The sequence below is a fragment of the Centroberyx affinis genome, unplaced genomic scaffold, assembly GCF_046629955.1.
Source record: "Centroberyx affinis isolate AG114_WGS23_722 - 3 ecotype Tasmania unplaced genomic scaffold, CSIRO-AGI_Caff_v1 ptg000985l_1, whole genome shotgun sequence".
NCBI classification, from domain to species: domain Eukaryota; kingdom Metazoa; phylum Chordata; class Actinopteri; order Beryciformes; family Berycidae; genus Centroberyx; species Centroberyx affinis.
The window spans coordinates 1-20,374 of NW_027279552.1; the positions used below are offsets into that span (position 1 = coordinate 1).

Here is a 20,374-nt window from a genome sequence, read left to right on the forward strand (position 1 = left end):
CCTCAGTGAAGGTGCAGCCAGTATAGGAGTAGATAAGAGCTGCAGCATCTACATCATAAAAGGAGACCAGACCCTCCTCATAATCCACAAACACCCCCACCTTCTGAGGCTTCGTTTTCAGAGAGAGGAGGACAGCAGGGCCATCAAGAGCTTTGTACTCATTTCCATTCCTCAACCATATAGTCCAGTAGCCATGCTCGGGGCTCAGTGTGATTTTTCCCTTCCTGTTGATCGACCCTCTGGCCACTCCTAAAGTCCAGTCAGTCTTCCCTTTAACCTGAACCTCGTAGTAAAATCTTCCTGAAGAGAAGCTCTGTTTGCCTAAGACATTGGTACAAAAAGAAAATCTCTCTGGGTTGTCTGGGAGATTCTTCTTTATGTCACCATCTTTTACTTGTTTCCCATCATCAGACAGGATGAGATTAGGATGTGCTGTATCAGGATCAAGAGTCACATCCACTACATACTGCTGGACCCTCTTCAGCTCAGCCTCAAGCAGCTTCTCCATCTCTTCACTGAGCGTCTCCTCCAGCTGAGCCACAGCTCTCCTCACCGTCCCCTCATATGATGAGTGGACACTGACTTCTGTCCAGTCCTTGGTGTGTGGAGGAGTGTTCAGGGATGGGAAGCTTTGGAGGAGGTGGAGGTGGTCTTCAGTGCGTGAGAGCTGCTCCACCTCAGCGGTTCTCTTCATCAGCTCAGAGATTTCCTGTTCCAACTCTTTGATGAAGCCTTCAGCCTGTTTCTCTGTTGTTTTCTGCTTCTCTTGGATCGTCTCAATGAGCTCAGCCTGGCCTCTCTCCACAGACTGCATCAGAGCGGTGAAGACCCGCACACTGTCTGCTATCTCTCTGTCTGCATCTTCCTTGCTGAGCTCTACTGAGTGTTTGATCTCCTGAATCTTCAGTCGTCTCTCCTGAATCATCTGCTGAATTTCAGCCTTCTTTTCTTCATATTCTTCTTTCAGAGGAACAATATGATGTGGCTTGTGGTCTGACTCGGTGCAGAACTGACATACACACATCTGGTCAGTTTTACAGAACAGCTCCAGCGGTCTGTCATGCTTCTTACACATCCTGACTTCCAGGTTCTCCACAGGATCGATCAGCTTGTGTCTTTTCAGGCCTGCGATTCTCTGATGAGGCTCCAGGTGAGTGTCACAGTAGGAGGCCAGACACACCAGGCAGGACTTCAGGGCCTTCACTTTGGTCCCAGTGCAGACGTCACAGGTAACTGGTTCTCCTGGTTTGACACATTGTTGGTCTGAGCAGCTGCTGGCTTTCATTTGAGCTGACTTTCTGAACTGAGCAGCCATCTCAGATATGAAAGTATTGACATGCAGCTCAGGTCTTCTGTCATAAAGCTTCTTACACATGGGACACTGGCATGGGGCATTAATATCCCAGTGCTGTGTGATACAGTTTTTGCAGAAGTTGTGTCCACATGGGATGGTGACTGGATCAGTGAACACATCCAGACAGATGGAACACAGAAACTGCTCTTCAGAGAGGAGACTGCTGGCAGCAGACATATCTAGACACTGAGACCTAAAGTGAAAGTGTGAAATGTCAACATTGTAATTACATAATTCTTGAATATTTGCTTAAATATATCAAAGTTAGATTATTGGAATATTAGCAAAAGTCATTTTGAGATTTGTCATTTGTCGTTTGTCATTTGACAAGTGTCAGTGCAAAATGAAAACAGGGAAACATCCTATCTGGATACAGCTCAATTATGTGTTATTGCTCTCTTTAAACACAGTAAATATGATCTGCTCTACTCACCTGTGTATGTCTAAGACTCTGCTGTATTTCTGAGAAAGGCCTGATGAACCTAGTTTTATTTTTCTTTGGAGAGAAAGAGAGAGACTTTTCTCGTCTGCAGCAGTGCTGTGGCTCTGAGTTACTTTCAGTTTCAGCTCAGGAATGTGACGTTGAAACTCTCTTGTCTAGCCAGTGTTGCTCCGCCTCTTTCAGCTGGTGGATCCTGCCCTCTGGTGGCCATATTGGAGGTCCACAGCTCATGGCAGTGGCTGAGAACAGCTGGTTGCATTTCTAATCTTATGACTTGTCTGTTTGATCAGTGTGAAATAGACATGGTGAATTGCAGTTCTGTATCCATTGATTACCTTTAGAGTTAAAACGTTTTTCAAGCTTTGCTATCAGTCAAACTTAAAATAATTAAAAAACGTACTTATAAAAGCATACAGGAAAATAACCATACAAGCTTTTTCCACTGGCTTATATTTATTACAGTAAGTTCTTTTAATGTGAGAAACATACTGTACTCTATTGGTTTCAAGCACCAGTCACTGCCAGCATACTGTCTGAAGGCCTACCGGCATTTGTAGTGGTAGTTTAGGATACAGCTCATTCACTTGTATAATCAATGTAGGGAGCAAGCAGCACAACAGATTTGAAAGCAACTCACTGCAGAGTTAAGGGACTGTCTCAGAGTTGCATTAAAGCAGGGGTCAGCAATTAGGTTCAACCATGGGCCAGTTTTTTCATGATTTTTCATTGGGGGGCCGTTACGCAGGCCTATATGTTTTTTTTATTTATTTCTTTTAATTCATTTACGAATTAAATAGATTAAATAGATTTATAACAGTGTTAAGGACTGTATCTGAGGGGGAATAAATGGCATCAACACACCATGTCTGTTTGACTGCCAACCATTTGTGTTTGTGAAGAACAAATCTGTTATGGTTATATAGGCTAAAGCTGTGGAATTAAAACAGTTGTTAGAATTGACACATTAAACTTTAATTTCTGGTAGGTTTAATTTCAGCACCATGCACTGTTCAAATAGCAGCCTTAGTTTTATGGTGTGGGGGATAAATGTATAGATGTAACAAGGTTATATTGCAATAATTGGGATTTACAGGAGCCTTGTGTTTATGTTATCTACAGTAGATTTGTGAAAAAAATATGTAAAAGATTTGATGTAAACTATTATAGTCAAAACTTTCATCAGGGGGCCAAATATTTTTTCTGCAGGGCCGAATTTGGCCCACGGGCCGCTATTTGCCTACCACTGCATTAAAGGATACCTCACAGAGTTAGCTGCTCAGCCAAACTGGACATGCACAAACTAGATAAGATAAGATAAGATGAGATGAGATGAGATGAGATGAGATGAGATGAGATGAGATGAGATGAGATGAGATGAGATAAGATACGATGAGATAGCACTTTATTAATCCTCTTGGGGAAATTCAGGTGCCACAGCAGCAACTGGCAGAACAGTACCAAGGAAAACAAGTACAGGAAGATAATAAAAAAAGAAGAGGTAATAAGATAAATAAAGGTAATGTACATACTATAAAACTATAGAGACAGTGCAAATAATGCAAATGAATGCAAATACTACTACTATTACTAATAATAATGATAATAATAATAATAATAATAATAATATTTTTTTCCTCCATATAACCATATAACATCGGTAAGGACCCCCACTAAAAACATGCAGAAGGTCATCGCCTGACCAGCGACGACGACTGAAGTTGGTCCCCGGGCGCTGTACTGTAAAGCTGCCCACTGCTCCTGGCTGCCCGCCGGAGGAAGGACAGCCTTGGATGGGTTAAAAGCAGAGACTGAATTTCACTGACCACCGTTGTCAGTATGTGTGTGTGTGTGTGTGTGTGGTCGCTGCATGCAAGTGTTGTGGTGTGTTGTGTGATCACAATAAAAACAAGCTTGCTTGTCCGGTTTCGTTTCCGTTTTCGTATTTCGTACATATACACATAGTCAGTGGTCAGGAGTTCAGTTATTAGTGCCGGTTAGGGGAGGGGGGGTCTAAGTCCAGCATCCAAGTTATTGTGCAGGGTGTGGGGGTGTACAGTATGTGTGTGTGTGTGTGTGTGTGTGTGTGTGTGTGTGTGTGTGTGTGTGGCATATCAACAGCTCAAATACATCAGTATCCAAAACTGGATTCCTGTTTGAGTTGATTCTATTCTGTTGCATAATTGCAAATGAAAAGACAGGCAGCATCAAAATACTTAACTATGTTCAACAACAGACAAGCCACAATGGCCCAGACAGATGTAAAGAGTATCAGCAAACAACATGCAGAATTCACAATCCTGCCAATGGCTTTCCATCTCCTCTAGCTGATGAAGACTTTGACATAATATGGAATGGCAGGTGTTTGAATGACATTATCATTGATTTGCATCATGGGCTCCTACAAACCAGTTGCAAAGATCTATAAAGGTCTATATTCATTTGCTTTGTCTCTTTAAAGTCAGCAGCTCATGAGGGCTTTTTTGTGGTGACATTAGCATTCTTCCAAGTCAAGAATCAGAAAACTGGTAGAAATTTGATGAAGTGATAATACCAGTTCATAGGATTTCCCAATAAAATGTCATAGATCTCTTATCTCTTATCATACCCCATTTGGACTCATTGTTAGCAGCAGGAGGCCTAGCAACAGGAGCTCACTGTTTCAATCGACAGCTGACTCTGGAGTCAGTATTCTCTGCAGGTCCAAGTACTACAGCTATGTAACAGACACATTATATATACAGGTCCAAAATTGCGAAGGCCGAGTCATAAAGGAAGTCCTAGAAACCTGCAAAAGTCCCTGTAACCTTTTCTAACATTTTTGCGGATTTTCAATTCTGTAATACTGAACATACTAAACATACTGAACTGTGTATATACTGTATGTTAAACCTGAATTTGAGCCATAGAACAGAAATGGTAATTTTATTTCTCTTCAATTACCCTATATTACAGCATGATGTGTATCAGCAATATTCAGATATGGCTGCATCCCCAACCACAACACTGATTAGAGGAGTTTGGTTTTCCTCCTTAATGGTGGACTATCATGATGTGTCTGTACTTTATTGTACTATTACTGCTGAACAATTCAAATGAACCAGAAGCTCTGCTCACCTCCACCTGCAGCTTCACTCGCAGTACCACACTTATGACTGTTCACATGTGACAGCTGACTAAATCTTTTCAAACAAACACTAACTGTATGGTTTCACTCCTGTGTGGATTCTCATGTGTGTCATCAAATTTACTTTTTCACTAAAACTTTTACCACAGACTGAGCAACTAAATGGTTTCTCCTCTGTGTGGAGTCTCATGTGTGTCTCCAGAGGTCTTTTTTCAGTGAAACTTTTACCACAAACTGAGCAACTAAAAGGTTTCTCTCCTGTGTGAAGTACTGTGTGTCTTCAGATGTACTTTTATGCTAAAATTAAACATTGATTTTGATAATCAAGCAATTGAGATGAAACATAGATTTCTCCAAAGGGGCTACAAGCCTGATACAGTTAACAAGGTTCTCAACAAAGCAAAAAACACAGATAGAGAACAGCTACTGACTAAGAAACAAAAGCCTCAGTCTGATAATAATAATCCTTTTTTTGTTACAAGATACAGCGGTCCAAATTAAACATATCATCCTCAAAAATTGGGATACTCTCCTCAGTGACAATACTCTAAGAGACATATTTTCAAATGGGCCGGGCATTAGTTTCAGAAGGGCCCCCACCATTCAGGACAAAGTGGTGACCAGCTATCTTCCTCCTGTCTATCAGGAATTGAACATATACCACGCTCTCAGAGAGGAGGAGATAGGCTAAAGTTGCTACTACAGAGAGAAACCTATTGGATTTATTCTCTGAAGGCAACTCAGTTTCCAGGTTTAAATGGGGAAACTGATTTCTCACCATTTTTGTAATAACTTGTAGATAATGGCAATCATTTTTTTCTTTTTTTTTTATTCATCATATGTAGTAGCTGTAATTTACATTTGAATGATAAATATACCTTAGGTGGCACTAAATATGATGGATTTCCTATGCTTTTTACTACTTTATAGATAACTATTGACAGAAACAATATTCATTCCTGACAAGTTTTTCTGTTTCTCCCCTTTAGGTGATTTTGAATGTTCAGAGTACTGATTTTTTGTCATCTTTGTTTTTTAACCTTTATTTCTATTATCTTAGTAGGGTTCCTCTTATAGATTTGGCGTTTGTGCTAATATTTTTGCTCCTAGTGATTTATGAGTACTCTATGTACATTTGATATTTGTACATTTCTATTGATGTGTATTAGATATTGTATATTTCCTCCTTTTTCATTTTTAATCTTATGACTTGTCTGTTTCATCAGTGTGAAATAGACATGGCTAATTGCTGTTCTCTAGCCATTGATTACCTTTACATTTTTCAAGCTTTGATATCAGTCAAACGTAAAATAATTTAAACATGCAAGAAAATAACATGTCATGTCACCATACAAGTGTGTTCCAGTTCCATCCACAAGGGTCGGTTCTCGGCCCCATGCTGTTTACCCTCTACATGCTCCCCCTTGGTCATCAGCAGACATGGGATGTCTTTCCAATGCTATGCTGATGATACCCAGCTGTACATCAAAACTGCCCCAAGCCCTTCTGCAGCCATGTCCGACCTCAGCACCTGCCTTGAGATGAAGGCCTGGATGAGCAACAATTTCCTCCAGTGAAACAGCAGCAAAACTGAAGCTCTCCTTGTTGGCACTCCACACCAGGTTCAGTCATCTCCCACATCTCATCTCACCTTTGGCAGCCAGGACATCCCCCTCTCCTCCTCAGTCACTTATCTGGGTGTTAGGTTTGACCCTCACCTGACTTTTGACCATCTCAAAAACATCTCCAAACTCCGCCCCACTCTGACCCTGTCAGATGCAGAGAAGCTTGTCTGTTATGAAGGGTTTTAAGAAACTCTCTATGCTGATTCAGGATTGCTTACAGCCACCACTGGCATCCGGTCAGAGATGAATAAACATTAGATGTCCTTTCAAATCTTTATTTGACTCCATTTATATTGGGTTAGAATGGCATATAGTCTTGAGTGTGGTCTACAATGAGAAAAAGAAGCATACATTCACATCAATAAACTGCAATAATTTATAAACTGCAAATAAATGTCATATACTAAGCAGAGTTCTACTACAATACAATGTACAGAGATGCAGTGAACGTCCACTAGAGGGCGTTTAATGATCACTAATGGCGTCCAGTAAGGCTAAACAGATGAATTACAGTCAGTTCCATCCAATACAATCTAAAGCAATCTGACATGTAACTTACTTGCAATTTCCACGTTAGTGATTAACCTACAATAATAGACATAACAGTCTAATATTTAGCACAACTATAACAGGTTTGGCTTATGCACATGTGCTCCAGTAATATGAAAAGCATGGACATTACACTATCGTTATCAACTTCAATTATCACCCAGTAAACATACCATGGACTATAACTAATATTTCAACATGAAATAAAGATAGGAAATAAGTTCTTACTTTGTTCAAGTTACACACACGCTGCGTACAACTGGTAATTAACCCAATGGAGCATGTGAGCTAAGTGGCTTCCTCCTGAACTTGCTGCTATACTGAATAGCCCTTAATCAAATCCTATTCTAATTGGCTAACATAATATTATGATTGGGCCAATCACAGAACGTCTTATTAAACTAAATGAATAACACAAAGTTTCAGCTGGTCTTAAAAGGACAGATATTAATTCACTAGACCATTTTCAACATTGTCCATACCTTTATCTCCTCAAGACTGGACTACTTACTTACAAATGCATTAACAACCAGGCACCTCCCTACCTACAAGAACTGATTACCCCACAAATCCTCAAGGCTCCTCCGGGCCCCCAGTACCAAGCTCCGCACCATGGGGGATCGGGCCTTCTGCTTGTGGAACAGCCTTCCTAACCATCTAAGAGCAGCACAGACCCTGAACACTTTTAAGACTAAAAAACCTTTTTATTCAGGAAGGCTTTTTCATTTGAACTTTTGCTTGATGAGTGTTTTCTTACTTTTTGTTTTATGTTTGTTTTTAACTCTGTAGCACTTGGAGATTCACTGTGAATGAAAAGTGCAGTACAAATAAAATGCAGTATTATTACTATTATTTGTTTTTATTTATTTTAAAACAATCTTTTAATGTGAGAATAATAACTTGCAGAATTATTTTTCATTCATAAACTGTTCTTCAGTAATTATGTCAACATACAATGCATGCATACAATCAGAATATGTACAATGATCTGACAATAATAACACATTTTTAATTTGTCGTTTAGACACGTTTCAATGATTTTAGCAAATGCTTCTGATTTCCAATATGACATTATTTTGCAGAGTTAAATAAACTAGAAAAGGCTAAATTTTCTAAAGAAAATTTAATTGTGCTTGCCGCCCTTGCAATGTCCCTGTCCCGGCCCCTGTCCAATTTGACAAAGACTAGACTCACTAAATATGAGAGCCAGTTGTGTTCAAAGGCATTGGGATACTTTTCTCAACACTCCACAACAATATGTCTGTTATCGAACAAAACTAGAGGTTCCCAGCTTTCCAAGGACACTGAATGCACCACAAACAACAGCAAGCCCATGTGGAGAACTCATGGTCTTTGTCCCCATCTGCTGGCTGTGTCGAAGCACTGACATTGAGAGAGACTACCACAGGCAGACCTGGCTGCAGGAGAAGACAGACTGTGACCCACTGAGAGAGAGAGAGAGAGAGAGAGAGAGAGAGAGAGAGAGAGAGAGAGAGAGAGAGACCCACAGAGAGAGAGAGAGAATGTGTTCCCCATGCCAATAAAGCCCCTTTGAATTGAAATAGACTAGAAAAGGTTACATTTTCTGAAGAAAATTTGTGGGCTTGCTTCAGCAAGACAGGTTGAAGACAGTTGAATTGATGACAAAGTGTTTAAATGTCTGTACATTTTGAGTATTTTGATCTGCTGTTTGCAGTAGTAGCTCATAGCTATAGTTGTAGTAGTAGCAGTAGAAACAGTAAAGGACTGAAAGCCAGTGCAAGTGTAAACCAGCTAGAGTGTAGTAGAGAGTCTGCTGACACTGTAGTAGCTGCAGTAGTAGTAGTAGTAGTAGTAGGCTACTACAGTACTAGACGTTTCACTGTTTGAAGTAGTTAAAATGTGTAACTGAACAGTAGTAGGAACGCTACAACTAGACAATACCACTACTAGCAGTAGTAGTAGTATTAGAAGTAGTAGTAGTAGACTACTACTACTACTACTACTACTTCTAATACTACTATTTCTAATACTGCTAGTACTACTACTAGCAGTATTAGAGGTAGTAGCAGTAACAGTAGTAGCAGCAGTAGTAGTAGTCCTAGTACTACTAGTAGTAGTAGTAGAGATGTGTGTGTATGTTACACAGTGAAATACACTGTAGATGGTCATATTTGACTACAGCAAATGACTGGATCACTTTAGAAAAAGTGGGCAGGCAGTGACTATCAGAAATGACTGAATACAAGTCTTCAATGTTGACAGTACTATTTCAATAGGGCTCCCACTGTACAGGGAGAATCAACAGTGTCATGAATAGGCCACCAGATGGAGCTGTGCTGAAAGTGCCTTTGAGGAGCCCCCTGGTGCCATAAACACGATACTACAGTACAGGGAGAATCAACAGTGCCATGAATAGGCCACCAGGAGGAGCTGTGCTGAAAGTGCCTTTGGGGAGCCCCCTGGTGCCATAAACACGATACTACAGTACAGGGAGAATCAACAGTGTCATGAATAGGCCACCAGGAGGAGCTGTGCTGAAAGTGCCTTTGGGGAGCCCCCTGGTGCCATAAACACGATACTACAGTACAGGGAGAATCAACAGTGCCATGAATAGGCCACCAGGTGGAGCAGCAGTAGTTGTAATGGAAGTAGAATCAGTCATTTAATGTTAATTACACCTGTGTTGTGTGTGTGTGTGTGTGTGTGTGTGTGTGTGTGTGTGTGTGTGTGTGTGTGTGTTTCAAAACTACAACTGCTACCACTTAGATATTGACATTGTGAGAGAGAGAAGTATATGAACAGTTTGATGTAAAATAAATGTGCTGTGGAAATTGTGGGAATAGTGGCAGTTGCTGAAGCAAGCCCAACTAAATAGATAGATAGATAGATAGATAGATAGATAGATAGATACACAGAGAGAGATATCTGCTGGGTGAAGTACAGCAATGTGCAAACAGCAGCAAGATTTGTGAGCGTTGTGACAGGAAAAGGACGTCCAATGGAATACAACCACCGTAAAGACTGTCAATCATCTGGTGCGCAGCGGTCGCTACGGCGTTCCTAGGCGATTGCTAGGTGGATGCTAGGTGGTTGCTAGGGTGTTGCTAGGTGGTTGCTAGGGTGTCACTTGTGGTTGCTAGGTTACTAGGGAACAAAGACAATCCAAGGGAAAAAAGAATTGTTTCCAGCATTTACGGTCACCGAGTTACGATCATTTAAAACTTAATAGGTCGCTGTAGCGCCCCCTATTTGCGAAATGACACGAAATTTTACAGGTCAGCTGAGACATGATATGTGCACAACTGTACCAAATTTGGATGGGATAGGATAATGCTTTCATGAGTTATACCAATTTTTAAATCATAGGCCCCGCCCACAACATGTCATCAAATTTTGGAAGCCCATAACATCAAAACGGTATGGAATATCAAAAAACAAATCGGCACGTTCGTGCAGGACGAGCCAGGCATGCTGTGTGGCAAATTTGGTGAAGATTGGAGAAAATTCGTACGAACAGTAGCGAAAAAACTGTTTTGGACAAAATTCAAAATGGCGGAAAATCTAGTTAGGCGGAAATGGGCGGGGCCTATATGGTTAGATGCGTATGGACCCAGGGAATCCAGGGAAAAAAGAGTCTACATGCTACGGTTCAAAAGTTATGCACCAAAACATAAAGAGGGCTGTTATAGCGCCACCATCAGGTCAATCGGTGTAATTCTTTAGACCAGAGTAGAAGGGGATACTGTGAACCTATCCACCAAGTTTGGGAACTTTAGCTCTTAGGGTTTCTGAGCTACAGCTACTTTTATGCAAAATCCCATTCAAGTCAATGGGGCAAAAAAATCGCACTTAATCGCGAATATCTCAAAAACTCCACGACGAATCTCTTAGAAAAGTAATAGCACACTTCCCCTCAATAAGCCGCACGTTTTGATGTCTCACATGTCTATGTACTGTAAAAACTGTAGGAGGAGTAGCGCGCAGAAGTTTTGTCCGGAAGAAGTGGAAAAATAAGAATAAGTATGTGAAACAATAGTATTGTGCTTTGCCTACGGCAAGCACAATAATTAGCTTTGATTAGATTAAACTTTAGTGATCCCTGTGGGAAATTGATCTGTTGCAGCAGTAAGTTGGAATAAAATAAAAGGTAAACAGGATTTAAATGAGAAAGAGCATTAACCATATTAACCAGAATATGGAGTCAGTTACTGTATTTAAACACTGTGTTTTTATGATAAGACATTCATTTTGCCGAGAAGAATAAAGGTAAAGAGATGAGAAACTAGTAACTGGGATTTTTTTAAAGATAGTTTTTCCAATTCTTCTTTCAATATAGAGCTGTATTGAAAAAAGATATTAATCTTTAATTGCGCTTCACAAGTGTGTGAAGTGAGCCCAAAGTGTTTTTTATGTTTTATTTAATTCACAAACAAGGCAAACAGTTGCCTTAAAAAATATATATATAATCTACCCTTGAAACTTGGCCAGTGAAAACCTTATATCTCCAAAATGTCAGCTTTTCAGGAATAAGAAAAACAGCCTTTTTTCAGCCTGACCTCAGTGCATTTTTGAATTTATCTAATGGGTTTTGAAAGGATTTCATAGGACCAAGGGTGGTAGAATTTTCTCAACCCACAGAGGAACGTAGAATCCTTCAACTGAAGTCAGAATATGAAAATTTAACAAAAGATAACATCAGATAACATAAGATAACAAAAAGTGAATCCTCTCTAAGACAATGTAGTGATTAGTCTAATCTCTGTGATTGACAGGAGAGATGATCAGAGGGGCAGAGTTTTTACCACCATAATTAAGACTGGGACTAAAGTATGGGTAGAGTTCCTCAGTGAAGGTGCAGCCAGTATAGGAGTAGATAAGAGCTGCAGCATCTACATCATAAAAGGAGACCAGACCCTCCTCATAATCCACAAACACCCCCACCTTCTGAGGCTTCGTTTTCAGAGAGAGGAGGACACCAGGGCCAGCAAGAGCTTTGTACTCATTTCCATTCCTCAACCATATAGTCCAGTAGCCATTCTTGGGGCTCAGTGTGATTTCTCCCTTCCTGTTGATCGACCCTCCGGCCACTCCGAAAGTCCACTCAGTCTTCCCTTTAACCTGAACCTCGTAGTAAAATCTTCCTGAAGAGAAGCTCTGTTTTCCTAAGACACCGGCACAAAGAGAAAATCTCTCTGGGTTGTCTGGGAGATTCTTCCTTACATCACCATGATTTACTTGTTTCCCAACATCAGACAGGATAAGGTAGTCTTGTGCTGTATCAGGATCGAGAATCACATCCACTGCATACTGCTGGACCCTCTTCAGCTCAGCCTCAAGCAGCTTCTCCATCTCTTCACTGAGCGTCTCCTCCAGCTGAGCCACAGCTCTCCTCACCGTCCCCTCATATGATGAGTGGACACTGACTTCTGTCCAGTCCTTGGTGTGTGGAGGAGTGTTCAGGGATGGGAAGCTTTGGAGGAGGTGGAGGTGGTCTTCAGTGTGTGAGAGCTGCTCCACCTCAGCAGTTCTCTTCATCAGCTCAGAGATTTCCTGTTCCAACTCTTTGATGAAGCCTTCAGCCTGTTTCTCTGTTGTTTTCTGCTTCTCTTGGATCGTCTCAATGAGCTCAGCCTGGCCTCTCTCCACAGACTGTATCAGAGCGGTGAAGACCCGCACACTGTCTGCTATCTCTCTGTCTGCATCTTCCTTGCTGAGCTCTACTGAGTGTTTGATCTCCTGAATCTTCAGTCGTCTCTCCTGGATCATCTGCTGAATTTCAGCCTCCGTCTTCCCCAGCTCAGCCTTCTTTTCTTCATATCTTTCCTTCAGAGGAACAATATGATGTGACTTGTGGTCTGACTCGGTGCAGAACTGACATACACACATCTGGTCAGTGTTGCAGAACAGCTCCAGCGGTCTGTCATGCTTCTTACATATCCTGACTTCCAGGTTCTCCACAGGATCGATCAGCTTGTGTCTCTTCAGGCCTGCGATTCTCTGATGAGGCTCCAGGTGAGTGTCACAGTAGGAGGCCAGACACACCAGGCAGGACTTCAGGGCCTTCAGTTTGGTCCCAGTGCAGACGTCACAGGGAACTGGTTCTCCTGGTTTGACACATTGTTGGTCTGAGCAGCTGCTGGCTTTCATTTGAGCTGACTTTCTGAACTGAGCAGCCATCTCAGATATGAAAGTATTGACATGCAGCTCAGGTCTTCTGTCATAAAGCTTCTTACACATGGGACACTGGCACTGGGCATTAATATCCCAGTGCTGTGTGATACAGTTTTTGCAGAAGTTGTGTCCACATGGGATGGTGACTGGATCAGTGAACACATCCAGACAGATGGAACACAGAAACTGCTCTTCAGAGAGGAGACTGCTGGCAGCAGACATATCTAGACACTGAGACCTAAAGTGAAAGTGTGAAATGTCAACATTGTAATTACATAATTATCTAATATCAGCATAAAAATATCAAAGTTAGATTATTGGAATAAAATGAAAACAGAGAAACATCCTATCTGGATACAGCTCAATTATGTGTTATTGCTCTCTTTAAACACAGTAAATATTATCTGCTCTACTCACCTGTGTATGTCTAAGACTCTGCTGTATTTCTGAGAAAGGCCTGATGAACCTAGTTTTATTTTTCTTTGGAGAGAAAGAGAGAGACTTTTCTCGTCTGCAGCAGTGCTGTGGCTCTGAGTTACTTTCAGTTTCAGCTCAGGAAAGTGACGTTGAAACTCTCTTGTCTTTCCAGTGTTGCTCCGCCTCTTTCAGCTGGTGGATCCTGCCCTCTGCTGGCCATATTGGAGGTCCACAGCTCATGGCAACAGTGGCTGAGAACAGCTGGTTGCATTTCTAATCTTATGACTTGTCTGTTTCATCAGTGTGAAACAGACATGGTTAATTGCGGTTCTCTATCCGTTGATTACCTTTAGAGTTAAAATGTTTTTCAAGCTTTGATATCAGTCAAACTTAAAATACTTTAAGCATGCAGGAAAATAACCATACAAGCTTTTTCCACTGGATTATATTTATTCATTATGTACTTTTAATGTGAGAAACATACTGTACTTACTTTACTTTGGCTCTTCGCTCCATCCGGGGCATGAGACATCTGCAGTAGCCCTCCACCTCCTTCTTTCTTTGGCAGCACGGTCAGCTTCACCCCAGGAAATCTTCATCTTTGTCAGCTGAGCCTCTACTGTCCTGCGCCATGTTTAGGTCGGCCAGGTTTCCTTCTGCCAGGTGGTGCCTGTACACCACATACACACCTGCATCAGCATTAATTTCTATTTTAACATCTAGCCGGCACATAGAGATGTCTGTCTGTTACTTCCCATGTGGTGTTAAATGTAATAGTATCACTCTATAGGTTTCAAGCACCAGTCACTGCCAGCATACTGTCTGAAGGCCTGCCGTAGTGGTAGTGGTAGTTTAGGATACAGCTCATTCACTTGTATGATCAATGTAGGGAGCATGCAGCTCAACAGATTTGAAAGCAACTCACTGCAGAGTTAAGGGACTGTCTCAGAGTTGCATTAAAGGATACCTCACAGAGTTAGCTGCTCAGCCAAACTGGACATGCACAAACTGTAAGGAAGTTTCTAGAATATAGCCATATAATATAACCAGAATATAGCTAGTATAATTGCATTAGCTGATAAAGACTCATTTGTATCTCTGAATACAAATCAGAATAATAGACTCAGTAACTTTTACTTTGAGGACATTTTAAATGAGCTACTTTTTACTTTTACTTTAGTAGATTTTTACACTAGTACTTTTACTTCTGCTGAAGTAAAATATCAGCAAAGTAACAGTACTTACTTGAGTAGGACATTCTAGTACTCTTTCAACCACTGGTTACTATATAGAGACATTAAATACATCTCAATATGAAACGGTAGGAAGCCTTTCAGTGTGCAGAAGAATACTGTATGTAGTACCCAAATGACAAAAAGTTACAACAGAGTAATTACCCCATTAATTTGAGCTTTTACTTTCAATATGTAAAGCTTTCAATAATACTGAAATACTGGTTCTAATATATTCCTGTACTGCTGTTTTAAAAAAAAACTTTCTGCATTTAACCTCACCTCTTATTTACTTTCCTGTTACTTTTCATTCATAGATGATAAAAGGACTGTCACATGTATTGTCAGGACACTGTGCCTCTCACCTTTGCACTCCTTACCACTGGTTGCTTGTAATATTAGTGAACAGGGAGTTTAAGCTCATTTAAAGTGCACTTTTTGTAAGTCACTGTGGATGACAGCATCAGCTGCTGAACACCCTAATGTGCAAATGTAGTATGGATTACAGATTGTAATCACTAACGTAATCCCAGCAGAACTAAATGTTGCATATTAAGATGATGTAAAAATATAAGGTGTGTGTGTGTGTGCAGAGGAAGAAGCAAATGGAAAGGTGGGGACCCTATAACCCCAACTGAGCTGCATACAGCATGAACTTTTAGAAAGTATATTGTATATTTATTTGATTTTCAACTTTAATTCCCACATATACGTACATTCTCATTTGGATCAGCAATCCCCCTCCTGCCAGAAAAGCTGAATGCATTATGTTACAAATTGTGCCAGCTAATTTAAAAAAGATCACACCTAAATTTACATATTCAATGTGATATCAAATATGATACTTGTCATTTTTGCTTTTTTCAGCTCTGAACAAGGCCGAGATGTTGCTGTTTTTTTTCCATGTTTGATACATCACATCCACTGTTAGATAAATTAGATAAAAGGCAGCAGCGACAGGTATTTTTAATTTTTCAAGCTTTGATCTCAGTCAAACGTTAAATAATTTAAACATGGAGGTAAATAACAGTCATGTAACCATACAAGTAAGTTCCATTTGTTTTTATTATAAAAAAAAACTAATCTTTTAATGTGAAAAAACAAAGAAACTTTATTTTTAATAAAATACTCTTTAGTAATTATGTCAACATACAATGCTCAGAATATGCACAATGATCTGACAACAATAACAGATTTTATATTTGTCACTCAGACACAATGAGACTTAATGATTTTAGCAAATGCTTCTGTTTTACAATATTACATTATTTTGCAGAGTTATTAAATTAGATTTGATTATATTAAACTTTAGTGATCCCTGTGGGGAAATTGATATGTTGAAGCAGTAAGTTGGAATAAGATACATAAAAGGTAAACATATATAAATGAGAAAAAGCATTAACCATATTAACCAGAATCTGGGGTCTACTGTCTACTGTGTTTAAACACTGTTCTTTTTTATGATAAGACATTCATTTTGCCAAGAAGAAGAAAGGTAAAGAGATGAGAAACATAAGTAGTTACTGGGCATTTTTCATAGATAGGGAGTTTTTCCAATTATTCTCTCAATGAGCTGTATTGAAAAAAATATATTAATCTTCAGTTGTGCTTCACAAGTGTATGAAGTGAGCCAAAAGTGTTTTTTATGTTTTATTACAATTCAAAAACAAGGCAAACAGTTGCCTTAAAAAAAATAGTAAAATATATAATCTACCCTTGAATATCGTCACTGTCCAGTGAAAACCTTGGATCTCCAAAATGTCAACTTTTCAGGAATAAGAAAAACAGCCTTTTTTCAGCCTGACCTCAGTGCATTTTTGAATTTATCTAATTGGTTTTGAAAGGGTTTCATGAGAAGAATTTTCTCAACCCATAGAGAATCCTTCAACTGAAGTTAAAACATGAACATTTAACAAAAGATAACATCAGATAACATAAGATAACAAAAAGTGAATCCTCTCTAAGAAAAACTAGTGATTAGTCTAATCTGTGTGATTGACAGAAGAGATGATCAGAGGGGCGGAGTTTTTACCACCATCATTAAGACTGGGACCAAAGAATGGGTAGAGTTCCTCAGTGAAGGTGCAGCCAGTATAGGAGTAGATAAGAGCTGCAGCATCTACATCATAAAAGGAGACCAGACCCTCCTCATAATCCACAAACATCCCCACCTTCTGAGGCTTCGTTTTCAGAGAGAGGAGGACAGCAGGGCCATCAAGAGCTTTGTACTCATTTCCATTCCTCAACCATATAGTCCAGTAGCCATGCTCGGGGCTCAGTGTGATTTTTCCCTTCCTGTTGATCGACCCTCTGGCCACTCCTAAAGTCCAGTCAGTCTTCCCTTTAACCTGAACCTCGTAGTAAAATCTTCCTGAAGAGAAGCTCTGTTTGCCTAAGACATTGGTACAAACAGAAAATCTCTCTGGGTTGTCTGGGAGATTCTTCTTTATGTCACCATCTTTTACTTGTTTCCCATCACCAGACAGGATGAGATTAGGATGTGCTGTATCAGGATCAAGAGTCACATCCACTACATACTGCTGGACCCTCTTCAGCTCAGCCTCAAGCAGCTTCTCCATCTCTTCACTGAGCGTCTCCTCCAGCTGAGCCACAGCTCTCCTCACCGTCCCCTCATATGATGAGTGGACACTGACTTCTGTCCAGTTCTTGGTGTGTGGAGGAGTGTTCAGGGATGGGAAGCTTTGGAGGAGGTGGAGGTGGTCTTCAGTGCGTGAGAGCTGCTCCACCTCAGCGGTTCTCTTCATCAGCTCAGAGATTTCCTGTTCCAGCTCTTTGATGAAGCCTTCAGCCTGTTTCTCTGTTGTTTTCTGCTTCTCTTGGATCGTCTCAATGAGCTCAGCCTGGCCTCTCTCCACAGACTGCATCAGAGCGGTGAAGACCCGCACACTGTCTGCTATCTCTCTGTCTGCATCTTCCTTGCTGAGCTCTACTGAGTGTTTGATCTCCTGAATCTTCAGTCGTCTCTCCTGGATCTTCTGCTGAATTTCAGCCTCCGTCTTCCCCAGCTCAGCCTTCTTTTCTTCATATCTTTCCTTCAGAGGAACAATATGATGTGATTTGTGGTCTGACTCGGTGCAGAACTGACATACACACATCTGGTCAGTGTTGCAGAACAGCTCCAGCGGTCTGTCATGCTTCTTACAGATCCTGCCGTCCAGGTTCTCCACAGGATCGATCAGCTTGTGTCTTTTCAGGCCTGTGATTCTCTGATGAGGCTCCAGGTGAGTGTCACAGTAGGAGGCCAGACACACCAGGCAGGACTTCAGGGCCTTCAGTTTGGTCCCAGTGCAGACGTCACAGGGAACTGGTTCTCCTGGTTTGACACATCGTTGGTCTGAGCAGCTGCTGGCTTTCGTTTGAGCTAACTTTCTGAACTGAGCAGCCATCTCAGATATGAAAGTATTGACCCGCAGCAGAGGTCTTGTGTTGAAAAGCTCTTTACACTTGGGACACTGGCACTGGGCATTAATATCCCAGTGCTGTGTGATACAGTTTTTGCAGAAGTTGTGTCCACATGGGATGGTGACTGGATCAGTGAACACATCCAGACAGATGGAACACAGAAACTGCTCTTCAGAGAGGAGACTGCTGGCAGCAGACATATCTAGACACTGAGACCTAAAGTGAAAGTGTGAAATGTCAACATTGTAATTACATAATTATCTAATATCGGCATTGAAATATCAAAGTTAGATTATTGGAATAAAATGAAAACAGGGAGACATCCTATCTGGATACAGCTCAATTATGTGTTATTGCTCTCTTTAAACACAGTAAATATTATCTGCTGTACTCACCTGTGTATGTCTAAGACTCTGCTGTATTTCTGAGAAAGGCCTGATGAACCTAGTTTTATTTTTCTTTGGAGAGAAAGAGAGAGACTTTTCTCATCTGCAGCAGTGCTGTGGCTTTGAGTTACTTTCAGTTTCAGCTCAGGAATGTGACGTTGAAACTCTCTTGTCTATCCAGTGTTGCTCCGCCTCTTTCAGCTGGTGGATCCTGCCCTCTGTTGGCCATATTGGAGGTCCACAGCTCATGGCAACAGTGGCTGAGAACAGCTGATTGCATTTCTAATCTTATCACTTGTCTGTTTCATCAGTGTGAAATAGACATGGTTAATTGCGGTTCTCTATCCATTGATTTCCTTTAGAGTTAAAACGTTTTTCAAGTTTTGATATCAGTCAAATGTAAAATACTTTAAGCATGCAGGAAAATAACCATACAAGCTTTTTCCACTGGCTTATATCTATTTCAGTAGTTCTTTTAATGTGAGAAACATATTGTACTTACTTTACTTTGGCTCTTCGCTCCATCCGTGGCATGAGACATCTGCAGTAGCCCTCCACCTCCTTCTTTCTTTGGCAGCACGGTCAGCTTCACCCCAGGAAATCTTCATCTTTGTCAGCTGAGCCTCTACTGTCCTGCGCCATGTTTAGGTCGGCCAGGTTTCCTTCCGCCAGGTGGTGCCTGTACACCACATACACACCTGCATCAGCATTCATTTCTATTTTAACATCTGGCCGGCACATAGAGATGTCTGTCTGTTGCTTCCCATGTGGTGTTAAATGTAATAGTATCACTCTATTGGTTTCAAGCACCAGTCACTGCCAGCATACTGTCTGAAGGCCTACCGGCATTTGTAGTGGTAGTTTAGGATACAGCTCATTCACTTGTATAATCAATGTAGGGAGCATGCAGCACAACAGATTTGAAAGCAACTCACTGCAGAGTTAAGGGACTGTCTCAGAGTTGCATTAAAGGATACCTCACAGAGTTAGCTGCTCAGCCAAACTGGACATGCACAAACTAGATAAGATAAGATAAGATAAGATAAGATAAGATAAGACAAGATAAGATAAGATAAGATAAGATAAGATAAGATAAGATAAGATGAGATAGCACTTTATTAATCCCCTTGGGGAAATTCAGGTGCCACAGCAACAACTGGCAGAACAGTACCAAGGAAAACAAGTACAGGAAGATAATAAAAAAAAGAAGAAGTTAATAAGATACAATGTGGGGGACAATGAATGGGGACTCAGTGGTAAAGCAATACAGTTAAAGTTATCATACAATGTGGGGGAAAATGAATGGGGACTCAGTGGTAAAGCAGGTCATACAGTTAAAGTTATCATACAATGTGGGGGAAAATGAATGGGGACTCAGTGGTAAAGCAATACAGTTAAAGTTACCATAGGTAACATAATAGTCTACACACGCTACACACTTGGAGACATCAGACTGGGTTGATGTGTTAAAGTGAGAGTCAATGGAGAATTTTTGGGCAAACCTCTAACCACAAGACACTGTAGTTATTGTACAGTTGGACTGTTGTACTGTTATTGCACTCATCACTGCACTACCACTGTGCCGTCAGTGTTGACTACTTACTATCATATTACCACTTACCTACTGTGCAATACCTTATATCACTTATCATTTAGCATTTATATTATT

The 20,374-nt window shown here is 40.7% G+C and overlaps 3 protein-coding genes across 3 annotated transcripts; all 3 read right to left on the reverse strand.

Annotated features, from left to right (window-relative positions):
- Positions 1 to 15: 15 nt before the first annotated feature.
- LOC139646526 (E3 ubiquitin-protein ligase TRIM39-like) lies at positions 16 to 1,903 on the reverse strand (the record flags this gene model as incomplete). Its single annotated transcript, XM_071522425.1, has 2 exons — positions 1,788 to 1,903; positions 16 to 1,547 (listed from the first exon to the last, which is right to left on the reverse strand). A coding segment is annotated over exon 2 (1,516 nt), but the record flags the coding sequence as incomplete, so codon positions are not given.
- Positions 1,904 to 11,307: 9,404 nt separating this feature from the next.
- Positions 11,308 to 13,772, reverse strand: LOC139646515 (E3 ubiquitin-protein ligase TRIM39-like). The gene is made up of 2 exons (XM_071522414.1): positions 13,665 to 13,772; positions 11,308 to 13,485 (listed from the first exon to the last, which is right to left on the reverse strand). The coding sequence occupies exon 2, from the start codon at positions 13,467 to 13,469 to the stop codon at positions 11,829 to 11,831; it is 1,641 nt and encodes a 546-aa protein (XP_071378515.1). The 5' UTR covers positions 13,470 to 13,485; positions 13,665 to 13,772; the 3' UTR covers positions 11,308 to 11,828.
- Positions 13,773 to 16,244: 2,472 nt separating this feature from the next.
- On the reverse strand, positions 16,245 to 18,830 carry LOC139646516 (E3 ubiquitin-protein ligase TRIM39-like). The gene is made up of 2 exons (XM_071522415.1): positions 18,715 to 18,830; positions 16,245 to 18,535 (listed from the first exon to the last, which is right to left on the reverse strand). Exon 2 carries the CDS (start codon positions 18,517 to 18,519, stop codon positions 16,879 to 16,881), a length of 1,641 nt encoding a protein of 546 aa, XP_071378516.1. The 5' UTR covers positions 18,520 to 18,535; positions 18,715 to 18,830; the 3' UTR covers positions 16,245 to 16,878.
- Positions 18,831 to 20,374: the final 1,544 nt, after the last annotated feature.